A 17,841-nucleotide genomic window follows, 5' to 3' on the forward strand; every position below is an offset into this window, starting at 1 on the left:
TTCCTAAACTCAAGTGATCTGCCCGCCTCGGCCCTCCAAAGTGCTGGGATTACAGGTGTGAGCCACCACACCTGACTGGCAGTCACTCACTCTTTTGTAATACAACGAAGTCATGACCCAGAGTTGAACTACTTACAAAAAATCCTGGCTTCTTAGCAGGCAACAATTTACAGGCTTTGCTATACTAACTTTTGCTTTTTTCTTTTTACATACTATATAACTAGTAACAAGAAACTGGGTGGATAACACAAAAAACAGTAAACACATTTCCTCTTGGGCATGCCAGTATTAACTGAAGCAGGTATCGATGCCTGAAAACTGTACTCAGAAACACCCCTATGTCTTCTCCAAGCCACCTCACATTTTTCTGCTTCTTCATAGATCTAGTCATTTGTGATTATATTATCTCAATAGTTGTTGAGCAACTGTGCATGCTATTGTTCAAAGACCAGATTTTGTTGTCTTCCCTGAAAGAGTGTTGAGTTCTGCTATGGTAGGCAGGTTACTTGCAGGTCAGCTTGACTGGTCAAGGCTTGGGTTTTTAGGCTTTGTTACAATGGGTCTAGGGTAGTGCTGTTCCTGTGGCTGGCTTTTCTGGGTTCTCACTGGATGCCAGAAGTGTTTAGCACCTCATGTTTTTCTACTCTGCTTAGCTAGAACTCTAACATCTCCCATTACTGGTGATCTCTGGGATATCCACTCAGCTCACAGCCCCCCCAAGTTCTTATTTTTTCTTCCAGGCCTAGTGGAGTCTTGCCCTACTGATGCCTGGCTTAGTATTTGGCCAAATCATCTAGATCTATACATTTCTGACACTCTTTCCATGTGTAGCTCATTATTTTGCAGTTCCCTGCCCTGAAAATTTGAGCCACCCCAGCAGTCCTGAATTACAACTTGTTTCCTCTATCCAATAAATGAGTCTGCTACTCTTTGTTTGGGCTCCACTGCCCTGTGCTGCAATTTAGAAAGTGCCTCTAGGCAAAAAGCCAGAGTTGATGTAAAACTCACTTTTATGCTTCCCTTGTCTCCAGGATCACATCCTTGTGATATGTACTGTCCAATGCCTAAAAACAGCCACTTCGTATGTTTTGGCCAATGTTAGAGTTGTCTATGACAGGAAGGTAAGTCTAATTACCCTTTACTCGGTATAATAGCTGCAACCCCAAGTTATATATTCCCTCAAAAAGATTGTTTCTTCAATTAGACTGGACTTTTTCATTCTAGATATAATAGAACTTTCAGCTCTATCTTTAAAAGTCTGAGCTATTTCAAGGTCTAATTCCCAAAAGAAGTCCTAGAGAAAGAATGTGTGAAATGAAGATACATACAAGGGTTTTTAATTATCCTGGAGTTTCCTTTGCCAGTCATATGTTCCTTTCTCTAACAAGGAAGGTGAAGTATTCCCTAAAGTAAAGTAGAGCCATTGTTGAACATCTTTACACAGAAGGATAAATACATGCAGTAAGTTAGTGCCACCTAGCTTTTTTCAGATAATGGCACACACATAAAATAGTAGCATTTTTACGACACGCTGCTGGAGGCCAAAGGTTGTTGAAGGCCATCAGCCCAGAGGGGTGATTCCGGCCAGCTAAGGCCCTTCCCATCCACCCTGGAGAGCTGAAGAAATCACTACCCGACCCTCACAGCACATAGGTGAGGAAATGCTACAGAAGTAACTTTTGAGTTCAGATGTCATTAAGAAACGAGGGGGGAAAAAAAAAACAACCTTAAACCAAATCTCAGTCCCTAGTAAGAGAACAGGACTTCCACAGGTGTTCAGTGTCACAAAGGTAGGAATCAGGAAGGCCCATGGGGATTTTCATAGAAGACAACCAAGGGCAGAAGCCCTAAAGGCCTCTGTGTGCACAGCCTGTTTTCCTCTTAGAAAAAGATGTTTCTAGGGCTAGACGCACTGGCTCACATCTGTAATGCAAGCACTTTGGGAGGCCAAGGTGGGTGGATCATGAGGTCAGGAGTTCATGACCAGCCTGACCAACATGGTGAATCCCCGTCTCTACTAAAAATGCAAATATTAGCCGGGTGTGGTGGCACACACCTGTAATCCCAGCTACTCAGGAGGCTGAGGCAGGAGAATTGCTTAAACCCAGGAGGTGGAGGTTGCAGTGAGCTGAGATTGTGCCACTGTACTCCAGCCTGGGTGACAGACAGCGAGACTCCGTCTCAAAAAAAAAAAAAAAAGTTTCTATCTGGAGCTTCTTCAGAGAACAGCATCCAACAGATGCTGCCATGTTGGCCCAACTCCAGGGTGACTATTCATATTTGGTACTTCCTAGAGTTGTGGAACATGGCTATATAGTTTGTACACAAAAATATACCAGAATTATTTATTGATTTCATAATTTCCTTTGCAACATATGCAATCTTAAGTCTTCTAAAAAAATGTTTATGCTTTAGCCTTTTTTCTAATTGTGGAATGAAAGAATTTCTACTCCCATAAGTCCACTTCAAGGGTCAGTAATTGGCTGGGTGCAGTGGTTCACGCCTGTAATCCCAGCACTTTGGGAGGCTGAGGTGGGCGGATCACTTGAGTCTAGGAGTTTGAGACCAACCTGGACAACATGGCAAAACCCCATCTCTACAAAAAATTAGCCAGATGTGGTGGGTATGCCTGTAGTCCCACCTACTTGGGAAGCTGAGGTAGGAGGATTACCTGAGCCCAGAAGGTCAAGGCTGCAGTGAGCTGCGATCACACCACCACAGTCCAGCCTGGGTGACAAGAGTGACACCCTGTCTTAAAAAAAAAAAAAAAAATCGGGCAGGAGCGGTGGCTCACGCCTGTAATCCCAGCACTTTGGGAGGCCGAGGAGGGCAGATCACCTGAGGTCAGGAGTTTGAGACCAGCCTGGCCAACGTGGCAAAACCCCATCTCTACTAAAAATACAAAAATTAGCTGGATGTGGTAGTGGGCACCTGTAATCCCAGCTACTTGGGAGGCCGAGGCAGGAGAATTGCTTGAACCCAGGAGGCAGAGGTTGCAGTAAGCCAAGATCGTGCCATTGCACTCCAGCCTGGGTAACAGAGCCAGACTCTGTCTCAAAACAAAACGAAACAAAACAAAACAAAACAAAACAAAAAAAACACAAAAAATAGTAATCATGTGAAAAGGAGATCCTTACATAGACAGTACCTTCCCAATGTCCTCGTAAGATGGCTTTAAGTATTCCAAGAGACGTTAACTATATATAAGGGCATGTGAACAAGTCATACACAAAATACAAATTATCAAGCTAGCACTTTTACATTTTTTTCCTGTCCATTTAAATATAATCAAGTATGTGGTTGGGTGCAGTGGCTCACACCTGAGATCCCAACACTTTGGGAGGCCAAGGTGGGCAGATCACTTGAGCTCAGGAGTTTGAGACTAGCCTGGCCAACATAGTGAAACCCCATCTCCACTAAAAATACAAAAATTAGCCGGGTGTGGTGGCGCATGCCTGTAATCCTAGCTACTTGAAAAACTGAGGCACGAGAATCACTTGAACCCGGGAGGCAGAAGTTGCAGTGAGCCGAGATGGTGCCACTGTACTCCAGCCTGGGCGACAGAGTGAGACTTCGTCTCAAAATAAATAAATAAATAAAATTAAAAAAATATAAAAAGATATAATCAAGAATGTAAACTTATGTAACAACATTTTCACAGAAACTTCTCATTTTGTGGGAAAGTTGCTAGGGACCTTGCTAGGTCATTTACATTGAGATGACCACTTAATCTGAAATCTTAAAAGCTGTTTCTAATGGCACCTACAGCTCATCCATAGCTGAATGTATAGTCTACTCCTCCAGGATGTGCATCCTATAGCTGAGTTTTTACCTTCATTTATGGTTTAGAGAACTGCATTGACTCTGCATCCAAATACATGCTTTTCTTCCATTAAAAGGATGGTAGATATGAGAGAAAATCATTTTGCTTCACTGGTAGACAGTGGCGTTCATAAAGCATTTTTTATTATTATGTTTTAAGAGATTTTCTTAGCTCCTGCACCAATTCTAAGAGATACAAAGAAAGCTTTAAAAAAGGAGAAGGTGGTATTCTTCATTCCACAGATAAGGACTGGGAAGGAACAGGAGGTGAAGGGCATAGCCATGATCATTTTGAAGGTCAGGAACATTGAAGGCAGCTGCAGCGACTATTAGTAAATTCCTAAATTCCTATCTTCCACTTCCATTCTTCACCAGACAAATCCACACTTCTTTTAAGAAATTCTTCTACTAGGAAAACATATTTCTTAGCCTGAAAACTTGTCTGGTGCCTTTTAATCTATACTTAGCTGATTTAGCTTCTAGAGCTGTGCAGCGAGTAAAAAATACAATTCCAAAGTCAAATCCAGGCCCTCGGGCTGCTCAGCTGAGTCCAGAACAGACCACTGGAGTATGGCTCTGTCTGTCTGCCACTATAGGGGAGAAAGAACACAGGGCAAGGAAAGGCTCCAATGTGAAAGATCCATGTATTACAAGAGGTATTCCCAGGAAGACTCAGAATGAAACCAAGGTCCTTCAAATCCACGCAATTATGTAGCAGGCAATTACTTCCTGAACACTAGGGCTTAGATGGCCTTGCAGGAAAAACAGACTAGCCAATAACATTCTCTCAAGAGTGTCTTTGCAGAGCAAAAGTTTTTAATTTTGCTGAAGTTCAATTTGGCAAGTTTTTTCTTTTATGGATTGTGTTTTTGGTATCATGTCTAACAACTCTTTTCTCCTGTGTTTCGTACATAACTTTTGATGTTTTACGTTTTACATGTAGATCTATGGTCCATTTTGAGTTAAATTTGTATAATAGGTTCAGGTTGGTTTTTTTTTTTTTTGCCTATGGGTGTCCAATTGTGCCAATACCTTTTTTTTTTTTTTGAGACGGAATCTTGCTCTGTCGCCCAGGTTGGAGTGCAGTGGCGCGATCTTGGCTCACTGCAAGCTCCGCCTCCTGGGTTCATGCCATTCTCCTGCCTCAGCCTCCCGAGTAGCTCAGACTACAGGCACCCACCACCACACCTGGCATTTTTTTTTTTTTTTTGTATTTTTAGTAGAGACAGGGTTTCGCCGTGTTAGCCAGGATGGTCTCGATCTCCTGACCTTGTGATCTGCCTGTCTCGGCCTCCCAAAGTGTTGGGATTACAGGCGTGAGCCACCACGCCCGGTCGCCAACACCATTTCTTGAAAAGATTATCCTCTCTTAAATTGTCTTTGTATCTTTGTTGAAAATTAATTGGCTGGATTTTTTTTATGAGTCTATTTCCAGATATTCTATTTTAAGGGCCAGCAAACTACAGCCCATAGGCCAAGTCTAGCCTGCCACTTATTTCTCTATGGTCCACAAACTAAGAATAGTTTTTACATTTTTGAATGGTTTTTAAAAATCAAAAGAAGAATATTTCAAGAAATGTGAAAATTACATGACATTCAAATGTAAGTGTCCATAAATAAAGTTTCATTGGAACTCTGCTACACCCATTCATTTACCTCTATGGCTGCTTTTGCTCTAAAATGGCAGAGTTGAGTAATTGTGACACAGACTGCATGACCCACAAAGCCTGAAATATTTACTCGCTGGCCCTTTACAGAAGTTTGCCAAACCCTGGTCTAGGATATGGGGATCCTTATACGCATCCATGCAGAACCTCAGGGACTCTCTCAATGCCACTATGAAAAAAATACTGTAAAGACAGAAGCTTTAAATTAAAACACTGAAAGCCCTGAGGAAGGCAGAAAAAGAATGCATTTAATAGTTGGCTACCATTTCCAGCTAGAAATAAAATATAAAAACCTTAATCAAAACTATTCTTAAAAGGACACATTTTACTGCACTATACAGTTAACTATAAAATGAGGAAATTTTAAGCCTAAAAGGCATTTATTTTAATGACTTTTTTTCTTAAAGATCTCCATGAGTCATAAACTAAGAAAAAATATTTGTAATATGAAGATGACAGGTTAATGTCATGAATATAAGGTATTTTTATAAAATCAATTGGAAATGATGCATAAAATGTTCAAGCTTGGTAGTCATTTTTTAAAATGCAGAATTAGCAGAGCCCAAAGCACATTAGCAGAGATTAAAAAGAATGATAATATCCAGGGATGACGAGAATAGGGAAATATATTTGCATGCACTCCTGTGAGGAGACTAAATTGGCACAATCTTTCAGGATGTATCCTCAATATGCCCTCAAAATGCATCAATACAGTATTACATTGAGCAATTTATCATCAGGAAATAGTAACTGCTAACATTTATGTAGCAGCTATTAGGACCCAGGCTTTCCAAATACTTTACCTACTTCATCTCATTTAATCTTCACAACACCAGGATGTAGGTACTATTATTACTCTCATTTCACAGATGTGAAAACTTATGCACACAGAGATGAGTAACCTGCCAAGGTATCACAGCTAGGAGGAAGTGGCAGAAATGCATACAAAGACTGTTGAACAGGGTGATGACTATGTGCAACATGGTCTAACACAAAGAAAAACTGGAAACAAGCTAAGCATAAAAGAGGATTGTCGAGGGCCAGGCCCAGTGGCTCACGCCTGTAATCCCAGCACTTTGGGAGGCCAAGGCAAACGGATCACTTGAGGTCAGGAGTTTGAGACCAGCCTAGCCAACATGGCAAAACCCCATCTCTACTAAAAATACAAAAATTAGCTGGGTGTGGTGGCACAGGCCTGTAGTCCCAGCTAATCAGGAGGCTGAGGCACGAGAATCGCTTGAACCCAGGAGGCGGAGGTGGCAGTGAGCCGAGATCATGCCACTGCACTCAAGCCTGGGCAAAAGAGTGAGACTCCGACTCAAAAAAAAAAAAAAAAAAAAAAAAGAGGATTTTGGTACTCTCTCCATACATTAGGATTCAGGATGCTAAGGAATCATTTACCCATGCTGCCAAGGATAATCATGATGTATTTTGGACAAAGAGGGTTATTATAAAATAGTGTATATAATATGATCCTATTTTTATTTTAAACTGTAATTATGTGCACATATGGAAAAAGTCTGAAAGAATAATTGCTAAAATATTAAGAGGTATGTGAAGGTGGTAAGGTCACTGGTAATTTTTTCTTTGTATTTATTTGTCTGTTTTTCTGATTTTTTTCCAAGAGTGTTATTTATACAATTTTAAAGTATTACTTAAAAGTGTATCCCCGCCGGGCGTGGTGGCTTATGCCTGTAATCCCAGCACTTTGGAAGGCACAGGCGGGCGGATCACCCAAGGTCAGGAGTGCAAGACCAGCCTTGGCCAACATGGTGAAACCCCGTCTCTACAAAAATACAAAAATTAGCTAGGCATGATGGCAGTTGCCTGTAATCCCAGCTACTCAGAGGCTGAGGCAGGAGAATCACTTGAACCCGACAGGCGGAGGTTGCAGTGAGCCAAGATCACGCTATTGCACTCCAGCCTGGGTGACAGAGCGAGACTCCATCTCAAAAAACAAACAAACAAAAAAGTGTATCCCATGCCACTTTCATCTCAGAAACCGTGTATTTTAATAAAATGCAAATATGAATGCAAAGAGCTTTGAGATACTGAACAAGACAGGTTACACAACTGTAATACATTACTTTCATCCTAAGCTGAAATAAATAATGAAAAGGAACTTCAGGGGAAGTACTGACCTTAATTTCAGGACAGTTCAATATACCAAGAAAGAACATTCAGTTACCAGGCATTTGTCTTTTCATCTTCTTCTAATAACTTATCATAGCAATAACTATGATTTAACCTTTAAAGAAAATATTGTGTGTGTAAAGACAGAGTCTCTCGCTATGTTGCCCAAGCTGGTCTCAAACTCCTTGGCTCAAGCAATCCTTCTACCTCAGCCTCCCCAAAGTGTTGGGATTACAGGTGTGAGCCACTACACCCAGCCCTATGATTTAACCTTTATGTTTCCAAAGCACTTTTAGATACAACATTGTCATTTAAGCCTCAGAACACCCCTATCAGAGTAATACAAATAGAAAGGGTGGAGATAGAAACAGAAAAAAAGGGAGAGTTTCTCTAATTCCTTAAGATACCTACAGATTTTTTTTTCTGTGTGTTGCAGAGGGGAAAAAAAAGTGTCCCAATATGGGGGATTACTGATGTCCTGCCACTTTAGCACAACATTCTGCAGAGATATGACAATTGGGTTGAACAAACACAGGATCTCTTTAGACAGTTTTATATAATTTGTGTAGGCATATGAACCTGGGAATTTACATCAGCTGCAAACTCATCTGTCCATGATACAAAGGAAAAATCTATAATAATGACCATCAAAATGTTGGGGTGGCCTTTCAACAACTGTCTACTGGTAAACCAAAAAGATATTTTCTCCCACCCCAAGCCCTATGTTTACCATCCTCATCTAATTTAAAACTATGTCTGTGTGATGGTAATGATTCTTCTCACTGGTCCCAGTGTCCTGGCTACTTATAAAAGGAAGACAAAACAGCAACAAATTGTATTCCTTTGGGTTTTAAATGCTCTGAGGAGGAGATATATTGTGACTTCTGTCTAGAATAAGGACATAAGCAGTCTAACAAGATAGGCCATGCTGCAAGAAATACATTCTATGACATAAATGACTCATTTGCTCAACACTGACATTTTCCAAATGTCTGTAAACCCAGATGATCCCAGACCTATGCTTAACTTCTTCATTCACTCATAAAACATGCCTGTCTAATGGGTCTGTCAGCATGTCATCATCTTCAGGGTGACACCTGCTAATTTACTCCTCACCCTTGGAACCACATTTAATCCTACCATTTGAGCTCTGCTAAAAGCTTCAGCAGTTCAGAGAGAAAGGGTCACGGCCAGCAGTCGATTTAGCTGATCGGCTTTCTTCCTACCAAGCTATGGATCTTGCTTGAGATTCCTAAGGCCGCTTCTCTTTGTGAAGGCAACCTTATTTTCCTGTGGGGTGGGAAGCAAGGAAGTCTGAAAACATTTTTCTGATGAATACATGTTTTAGTTCATTAATGAATTAATGGGAGGGAGGCAGGAAGGGGAAATAAACATTAGAACAAAAAAAATAACAGAGTTGATCATAGAATGTCTTAGGAAGGACCTCAGGACTCCCGCCTGCCTTTTTTTTTTTTTTTTTTTCCCCAAGACAGTGAGTGGAAATCTAAGTGGCAACCAGGCTGGGAAGAAAAGAGGAAGGCAAAATACTCTGGGCATGGGAAGAAACTGGAAGAAAGCAGTTGGGGAGGCGGACCTCAGGCACAAAAAGAACCAATGTCAACCCTGAGCTGAACTCATCATTCCCTCTGCATGGACCATCATTTCACTCTTTTAGAGGTGACAGTGGACTCCTACAGTCATGGATAATCCAGAAACCACCACAGTGATGTCCTGACCCTAACAGATGGGAAACATAGATTCAAAATGCAAGCATCAGCAACAAAGGATGGGGTGATGGCATGGTAATATTGTTTTTCTGCGAAGTAACAATGATAATGTCATTACCTTAGAAAGGAAACTCCACAGACGCTTGCCCTGGATATCCAGTAACAATGAGGACTCTCAATGAGTAGACAAGAGTCACCTCTGGAAGTGACTCAGCCCCACAGGAAACACAAACTCCACCCGCAGTTACCACCTTGCCCAGCCCCCAAGTTCCAAGAGCACTTGGCCCAGGGTCAGCAGACGCCTCTGACCTGGCTCTGCCAATGACTTGCTGGGAGTCCCTCGGGAAAGCTGCTTCAGCATTCTGGGCCTCTGCCCCTCCTTTGTAATCTGCAGAGAACATGCATGATCCCACCTAATTCCCGGGGTTGCTGTGAAGATGAGGGGAGATGCTGAGCTCCAGGGAGACTCTTGAGGAAAGGGGAATGGTGATGATGGTCCCAGGCTCTTGCTGCCAGTGGTCCAGAATGCTGTGCTGGGAAGCTGTGGTCCTGGAGAAAGATCTAGCTATTATTAAGTTAATTAAATGTTCAACTGTTGTCTAGGACAGCAGGGAGGAAAACACGTTGAGGTAGACATGAAAGGAGCGGTTCTAACTGTGCCCTCGCAGCATGTCTAGCTCCAAATACTCGGGGTCCCTACAAAGAAGCAAAATTCCTGGTTTGAATTTTTGGCTCACCATTGTATTCCGGCATTTTGCACCGCTCCTGGCACACCATAAATATTCTTCAATGTATGAATGAATGAATGAGTGAACGAACATTGTGAGGGGAAGAGGACAGGGTGCAAATTAAAATCACTGTCAATAATCTTCAGTGGATAATCCTCAGGAAAGATGACTGTACTACTGTGTTGGGGATGCCACTAACTGTCTTTAGCTAATATTCTGGGTCCCCTCTTTTTTGTGGTTTGGGGGACAGGGTCCCACTCTGTCCCCCAGGCCTAAGTACAGTGGCACAATTATGGCTCACCGCAGCCTCAACCTCCCGGGCTCAGGCAACCCTCCCACCTCAGCCTCCCGAGTAGCTGGAACTATAGGAACACAACGCCACACCTGGCTAATTTTTGTATTTTTTTTGTGTGAAGATGGGGTTTCACCATGTTATCCAGGCTGGTCTCAAACTCCCAGGCTCAAGTGATCCTCCCATCTCAGCCACTCAAACTGCTAGGATTAGAGACGGGAGCCACTGAGCCCGGCCTGGGTCCCCTCTTTCTCTAGGGTGTGTCTATCAGTTTCCTTCCATGAACATTAATGCTAGCTAATATTGCCTCCGTTCCCTTCCCTCCATCTCTAAGACTCCACGATTTTGACCAATGTTAGCTTTCTAAGCGTTGATCTTGATGTCATCAAATAGGCTTAAAACAATGAAGACATGGGGGTTGGGTATGCTTTAAGGGTCAAAGACACAACTACCCAAGGAAGCCTGTTTAATAAGAAACATCTAAAGGTCCTTGTTTACAATGGGGTCACAGAGGAAGCCTTTCCTCCTAGGTTAGTGGGAGCTGTGAGGAACGGCTGTTGCTCTGAGGCCAAGAGGCTGTTGGCCAAGAGTGGGAACATGGCCACTCTCCACAGCTGGGCTCATTCTGCCCCAAGCGGCAGCAGCCACAGTGTGGGACACCTTCCAATGGCCATCTCACACTTGCAGCTGAGCCCTGGCATAGCTCCTGCCAAGCTGCCCTCAGCCCTTCTCCAGGAAGCTTCTCCAGTTGGGAATGAGACCCAGAAGCTTTAGAACCTTTTCAAACACACTCTGAGCACAAATCAGGAAGGCAGGGATGGGGGTGGCAGGAACACAGACGCGGGAGTTATTTTTGAGTGACTGGAAATAAAAGCTAAACACAGGTGTGTTCTGCACGAGTGGAAATGTTCCTAAATTCACAAGAATTCTTTATAAATAAACTAGAAAACAAACCATTCAGGTTGCCACACTTCCTCCTGGTTTCCAGGGACACACAGAAATAGTTTGGGTCTTTGCACATTATTTCGGGAACTGCAGAGGGCTTATACACACCCACTAAAGGTGTCTGACTCATTTTCTAGAAAGCCACATGAACTGACAATCTAGGGCTAAAAATGAGGGCAAAGCCTGCTCTGTGACTCCTGCTACAGCACAGAAAAGCAGGGCAAAGGGAAACCACCTTCACTGATACCAAAGTAAATGTCAGAGGAATTCGGGGTCTATCAGGAACCTCTACGGCGAACACAGAATTTAGAGAACAGCAATTCAGGTCTTTCACCTCAACTCCTACATCCAATAAATACGCGTATCAGAATGCATATTAAACAGATCATGGTGAAACCATTCATTTTATAATAGCAATAATATACAATCATCTCAATGAACTTCCGGGCGATTCCTAACTTAGAGGAAGAGTAACAATTTTCTATAATGTCAGCAGGGTTTTACAGGCTCCGACTCCATTCTTCCCACTTTCAGCAAGCAAAATATTTATGGCATGTTTTCTTTCCAAATTCTTGCTAAAATCTCCTCCACTGTGAATACTTAACTATTTTAGGTGGATTTTTCACCATTTTAACCTGCTTAACGTCATGGCATTCCAGCCTCAAGACACAAGAGCCCTTCCATTCCCTCTTCCAGGGCCCAAGAAAGAGCAGCCAGGGTTGGGTGACAATTCCTAGAATTATGGGTGCCACTGACAGACCCCTCTCTGCCAGAGTAAATCCTCGCAGCAGCCCTGTGAGGTCAGCTTTATGGCCCTTGCTTTATGGCTGAGGAAACTCAGACTCAGAGGGGGTAAGCAACATGCCCGAAGAGACACAGCCAGGAACAGTGGAGCTGGGATTCAAACCCTGGTTCCGGGAGCTGGTAGCCTACATGGCACTTGTCATCTGAACACACTGCTTCCAGCAAACTGGAATGCTAGGTTAAGGCTGGCAGGCACTTTATGGAAATAAAAGTGAAAATCCGCACAAGCACGGGATAGCAAGAGATCTGATTTCCCAGCAGGTTGTATAAAAAAATAATAAAAGCAAAATGATAGAGCACAAAGGATTTTCTTAAGCAGCAAGCTCTAAAATGGGCCCAAGCAGCATGAGTTAAGACTGGCTGTGTGATTAGCTATCCAAAAAACCCCAGCAAACTGGAAGCTGGGTGCAGTGGCTAGGCCGGCTGCGGCGGCTCACACCTGTAATCCCAGCACTTTGGGAGGCTGAGGTGGGTGGATCACTTGAGGTCAGGAGTTCGAGACCAGCCTGAGCAACATGGTAAAACCCCATCTCTACTAGAAATACAAAAATTAGCCAGCCATGGTGGCACACATCTGTAATCCCAGCTACTCAGGAGGCTGAGGTGGGAGAATTGCATGAACCTGGGAGGTGGAAGTTGCAGTGAGCTGAGATCGCATGGTTGCACTCCAGCCTGGGCGACAGAGTGAGACCCTGTCTCAAAAACAAAATAAAACAAAACAAACAAAAATAGCGATGTGGGTAGGCAGAGGGCATCTCGGGCATCAGGAACATGGTCGAGTCAAGTTAGTGAGGACACATGAGCAGGAGGGGGATATACGGGGGGTACCTGCAGAACAGCCACATGGACCAAGGCCACCAAGACAGACTGAGGCCAGGCCAGGTGAAGGAGTGCTAGGATCATCTATCTGGATTTTACAATAAAGAAAAAGAAAGTTACTAAAGATTTTGATTGGTGCAGAAGGGTAAGTGAGCACAGCATTGTTAGAGAATGACAAAAAGAAGGGGCTGAGGTGCTAGGGATGAAGTGGGTAGGGGACACTGGAGCCGGGGGGGAACATCCCTCCATCCTTCACCACCCCAGGGCTCTCCTCCAGACCAGGTGCTATGGTGGGTGCTAGAGAAAGAAGGATGGAGGAAGCCTGGTCCTTGCTCACCTGGCCTGGACAGATACAGAACAACTCAAGCCTATGCTTAGCTCTGCAGGGCAGGAAGTGGCAGGGATGGAGAAAGGCTTGGGGGTGGGAGCAGGGCGGGACTAGGAGGACCAAGTGTCAAAATGGTGATATGAGAACTCTAGGCCTGAGGAGTTGGATCAGTGTGAAAGTCAGGTCAACAGACCAAGTGTACAGCGGAGATGACAACGTCATGTTTTGCAAATATAATATTAATAGCAGTGTGCTGCTTCAGTTTCTAAACTGCTTTCAAATACGTTAATCTATGAAACCAGAGAAATAGGATGTAACCTTCAGGACACTCTTGAAAGCAGCCTGCCACATCTACCTGTTCATTTATCTGTACCATGTGGATGGGACCGATAGATACTCCCTTTCTGACTAAGGTCATTAGAAAAATCACGTTAATTTTTATCAGACTGGATCTCAGGCTGGGAGGTTAGGAACAAAATCATCAAGATGAATGTGTTCTCATTATGATATGTATTCAAATGGAAGGACTGGAGTATAATATGTTAAATTAGAAATAGATGTGTGTCTTTTCTCAGACCTCATTAAATATTATTGACATACCAGGTTTTCAACTAAAAAGAGGCTCCCTCTCTTCCAAAGACAAAACAAAAACAGGCTAGTGAGTCCCCTCCCTCCCTCCCACTGCAAAGAATAGCAGTTATTTAATTCTCTGGTTGCTTTATCATCAAGGGGGAAAAAAGCGCTCCAGCCCTTTCCCAGTATTTCTAAAACCAAATTATCTGTGCTAATTATTACAGCATTCGTATTGTGCTTCACACCCATTTAACAACTTCCTTATTCCGCTTGTTTGGTCACAGGTCTGATTAAAAACAGGAAATGCACTGTGTATCAGAAAGCAATCTGAAAGAAACAGAAAAGAATCACTTCTGCCTCATTTGCAGAAAACAAGGGAAGCATTCTTCCCCTCATTTCCTCCTGCCACGTTCAACACCTACAGAGACATACTGAAATAACTTCAGGGGAGAATACTTTACAGGTAAAAAGATGGACGAGTTCTTGGGTGATCTGCAAAACAGGGAATGATTTGCTGTTCCAGAAAGCATTATATACTCCATACCACTGTTATATGGAGTCCATGAGAGGACCAGCTTTCTCCCTAAAACTCCTGACCTTTGGCAAGCTAGTTAACTTCTGGGGTCATTAGTTCCCTGGCATCTTTGGCTTTGGCTCTTAAAACACACAATCTCTAAAGCCATGTCTTAGAGGTAACCTCTTGATAACAAAGGTAAATCTTACTGATCACCTTATGGACAAGCCCTGGGGGAGGGGTAGGGCCAGGCGACACCAGTCTCCACCCTCTCAGTAATGGCCACAGTCGGCGGGACCCTGGGCCTACCCCCACTCTATGCACCTGCAATCTCTTCCCCTTCCCTGCATCCTCCACCCTGCCACGGCTTCCCAGCCCTGCGAGAGCCAGCACAGGCAGCCACAATGATCTCCCAAGTCACACTTGTGCTAAGGGAACTGTGATAAGTTCCCTGTCACTCCCCTGAATACAAGAATAAAACCACCATACACATCTTCAAGACCATTCAGCTTCTCACCGTATTTGACCATCACAAAAATGCTGTTCTTCAGAGAAAAAGTCATCTATTCTGGGTATTGCTTAAATAATATATCTTTCAACCACCTACTTGGTGAGTACCATTGTGTGAAAGCACACAGAGTACACAGCCAAGGTCCCTGTTCAACTGCATCACTTCACACAGATTTTATAGCTCTCTGTTTATTTACAGGGCTCTGGCTCTAATAATAATAAAATCATTCAACCTTCTTAGCCCAAACGAGACAGGAAAAATTCTCTCAGGCACTCTACCTGTCTTTGATCTGAACAGCAAGCATTCTTTAAGTGTTTTCTGCCTGTGAGGCATGACCAGCCTTTTTAAAAAAAACTCCTCCTTGGATACCTCAGGACACAGAGCTCTGCAGCCTGGCTGCTGTGGAGGGCAGGATCTCCAGCCAAGCAGGCTGCCTTTTGGGTTATTCCGTCTGGAACAGACCTTTCTGAAGGACCATGCAAATCTGCAGCTGGTCCTAATGCAAACAAATCTATTCTCGTCTCAAGGAATGCATTCACTTGGATGCTGGGCTTAGCTTGATCAAAAGGAAAGATGCAAGATTCTTCCTCACAAGTTCAGGACTGAGAAAACCAAGCTTTCAAGCGCTGAAGCAAAAGCTTGTACTGTCCAGTCAACACCCCAAAGGAGTTTGTGGTTTACAAGGTAGAAGACAACCTTTGTTTACCTTATTGATGAGAGTGACTATATCTCCTTCTTTGATTGTCAATTCATCATCATTCTGTGCCTCATATGGAAATATTACTTTGCAGTAATCCTTGCCTATAAGAAAAACAGAAAACATAACCTTTAAAATGCTTTATCTAATGAGCTGGCCCAGGAGAAAACGATCTCTATCACATTAAGTTCAGGGAAAGGCATACTTAACAGGTAGCATATTACTGCTGCATGAAGAAAGGGTGACCCTCAGGAAATGACCCGAGAGTGCTCATTTTTGGCTCATGTATGTTTATTGGCTTCCATTTTTTTTCCCCTTACAAATCATGTGACATCATGAGATGCCCCTGACTGCTTTGCTTTTCTCTGGCAGAAAGGTAAAAAGGTAAAAAATGGCATATGTCAGGAAAACAGACATATACCATTTTATATACTCTTCAAGTGCATGCATAAACATATATAGTCTACAGAGGGCAAAAAAACCTTAAGTTTTGCCTCACTGCCTTTTCCCACACATTACTAAATTAGAAACAAGGTATTTATATATGTTACAAAGCTACCAGGGTACATAAAACAATGAAAAATTACCCCATTATGGTATGTCTTAAGAGACAAATGTCAATGTATTTCTATGTAAGCACATGCCAACCATAAACAGCCAACAAGTATTGACTGAACATTCTTTACACACATATGTGTGGGGGTAAGCTTGTTCAAATATGTCCCATGGCCTTTCTGTGGGAACCTCCCTATGCATAGATGGCTGTTCCTCGCAAAGAGATGCAATAGCCCTCACCAAAGAGGGAAAAATACTAAGGCCACTAAAAATCGATTTAAGTATGTCCTGAATTACATGCTTTTGAAAGTCTATGTGCTGTTAAATCATCTCTATTTATCTGAAAGCACAAGTTACAAAGATAGTGAAAACATTTGTATTTCGGAAATGGAGACTTGAAAAACTAGGCCTTGATGATTCAGGACAGAAGGTGGAAAGAAAAATTCAAGAGAATTAGTATCTACTGGGACAGGCATCGATTATTCTGCATCAAAGTCAACAAACCTAATGGCTGTGAATGGCCTTAGTTATTTCCCAAGCATCAGGCCCGTTCCTGCAGACGGATCACAACCTAGAGCTATGTCTTAGAGGTAACCTCTTGATGGCAATTATATGGTTCCTAGTGTAATTTATATTACTGAAATGTGTTTATTTATTTTGGTTAACATCCCAACAACCAGAGATTGTGACATATAAAATAAAAGCAATTAAGAAATCCATAATACAGATACACTGTGGTCTAGGGTTGGGATAGGACAGAGAACAGAGGGAGGAAGGGGAAGGAGTGAAGGGAGGAGAGGTGGTATTCACTTTGCTTTTGTGCAGATGTTTTCATGTTCTGTTACAATAGCTTGAAATTATTAGTTACATTCCCTGTCCTAGTGTTGGAAATCTTCCATCTTGGGTATTCTGGGCCTCTGATGGCTTTTGCCCCTTAATCTGTGCTGAGGGGCAATAGTTCTAAATCCCATCAATACCATATTCCTAAACCCACATAGTTACCAACGTTCTATCTCTCTTTACTTAGTAATAGCAAACCTCCCCAAATATGAATTGGTCAAATGTTCTACAGAGATAGAAAAAGTTAAAACATGTTTAAATGGGATAATGACAGCTCCTCACCAATTTTCCTATTGACTGTGCTAGTGAAATATGACTGCCAACCTCAAAACTTACAACAACACAAACACAGTATCACTGAAGAACTGCACTACAGAGTCCTGGCTTTAAGAATAATTATTTGGATGGAAATCATGGAACAATTTTTACAAAGAATACAGAAATCCACAGCCAACAAAGAAAGAACAGGTCATGTTTCTGTTCCCTTCAGTCAAAAAAAGTTAATTAAGTGTAATAGAGACTGTTGGTTAACGTCCCAGCAGACATTCCCCACCCTCTTCCTAGTTCACAGAATCCTAATTTGTTCAGGCGTTACATTCAGGAACATGGAACCCTCTCACAGCCCTGGGGATAAAGCAAAATATGTCCAGGCAAACAATGTTAATCTCACTCTCTTTTGTTGGTGATTGGTTTAGGGATGGGCAGGTGCTCTATTTGCAGCCAATGAGATGTGAGAGGAAATCTGCTGGGGGTGGGAGAGGCTGTTAGATTTTGTTCCCTGGAGTGTGTGTGTGTGTGTGTGTGTGTGTGGGAGAGAGAGAGAGGGAAAGAAAGAGAGAGAGAGAGATGGAGAGACCGAGAGAGACACGGAGAGACACACAGAGAG

At 42.8% G+C, this 17,841-nt stretch overlaps 1 protein-coding gene across 12 annotated transcripts in view; it reads right to left on the bottom strand.

Annotated features, from left to right (window-relative positions):
• Positions 1-17,841, bottom strand: part of SH3KBP1 (SH3 domain containing kinase binding protein 1) — a 358,209-nt gene that overhangs the window by 84,957 nt on the left and 255,411 nt on the right. For all 12 annotated transcript variants that reach the window (XM_030807593.1, XM_030807591.1, XM_030807587.1 and 9 more), the window contains one exon: positions 15,570-15,664. In XM_030807593.1, the coding sequence (XP_030663453.1) occupies positions 15,570-15,664 (95 nt within the window). The remainder of the gene's footprint in view (positions 1-15,569; positions 15,665-17,841) is intronic.

Source organism: Nomascus leucogenys, chromosome X (genome assembly GCF_006542625.1).
Source record: "Nomascus leucogenys isolate Asia chromosome X, Asia_NLE_v1, whole genome shotgun sequence".
NCBI lineage: Eukaryota > Metazoa > Chordata > Mammalia > Primates > Hylobatidae > Nomascus > Nomascus leucogenys.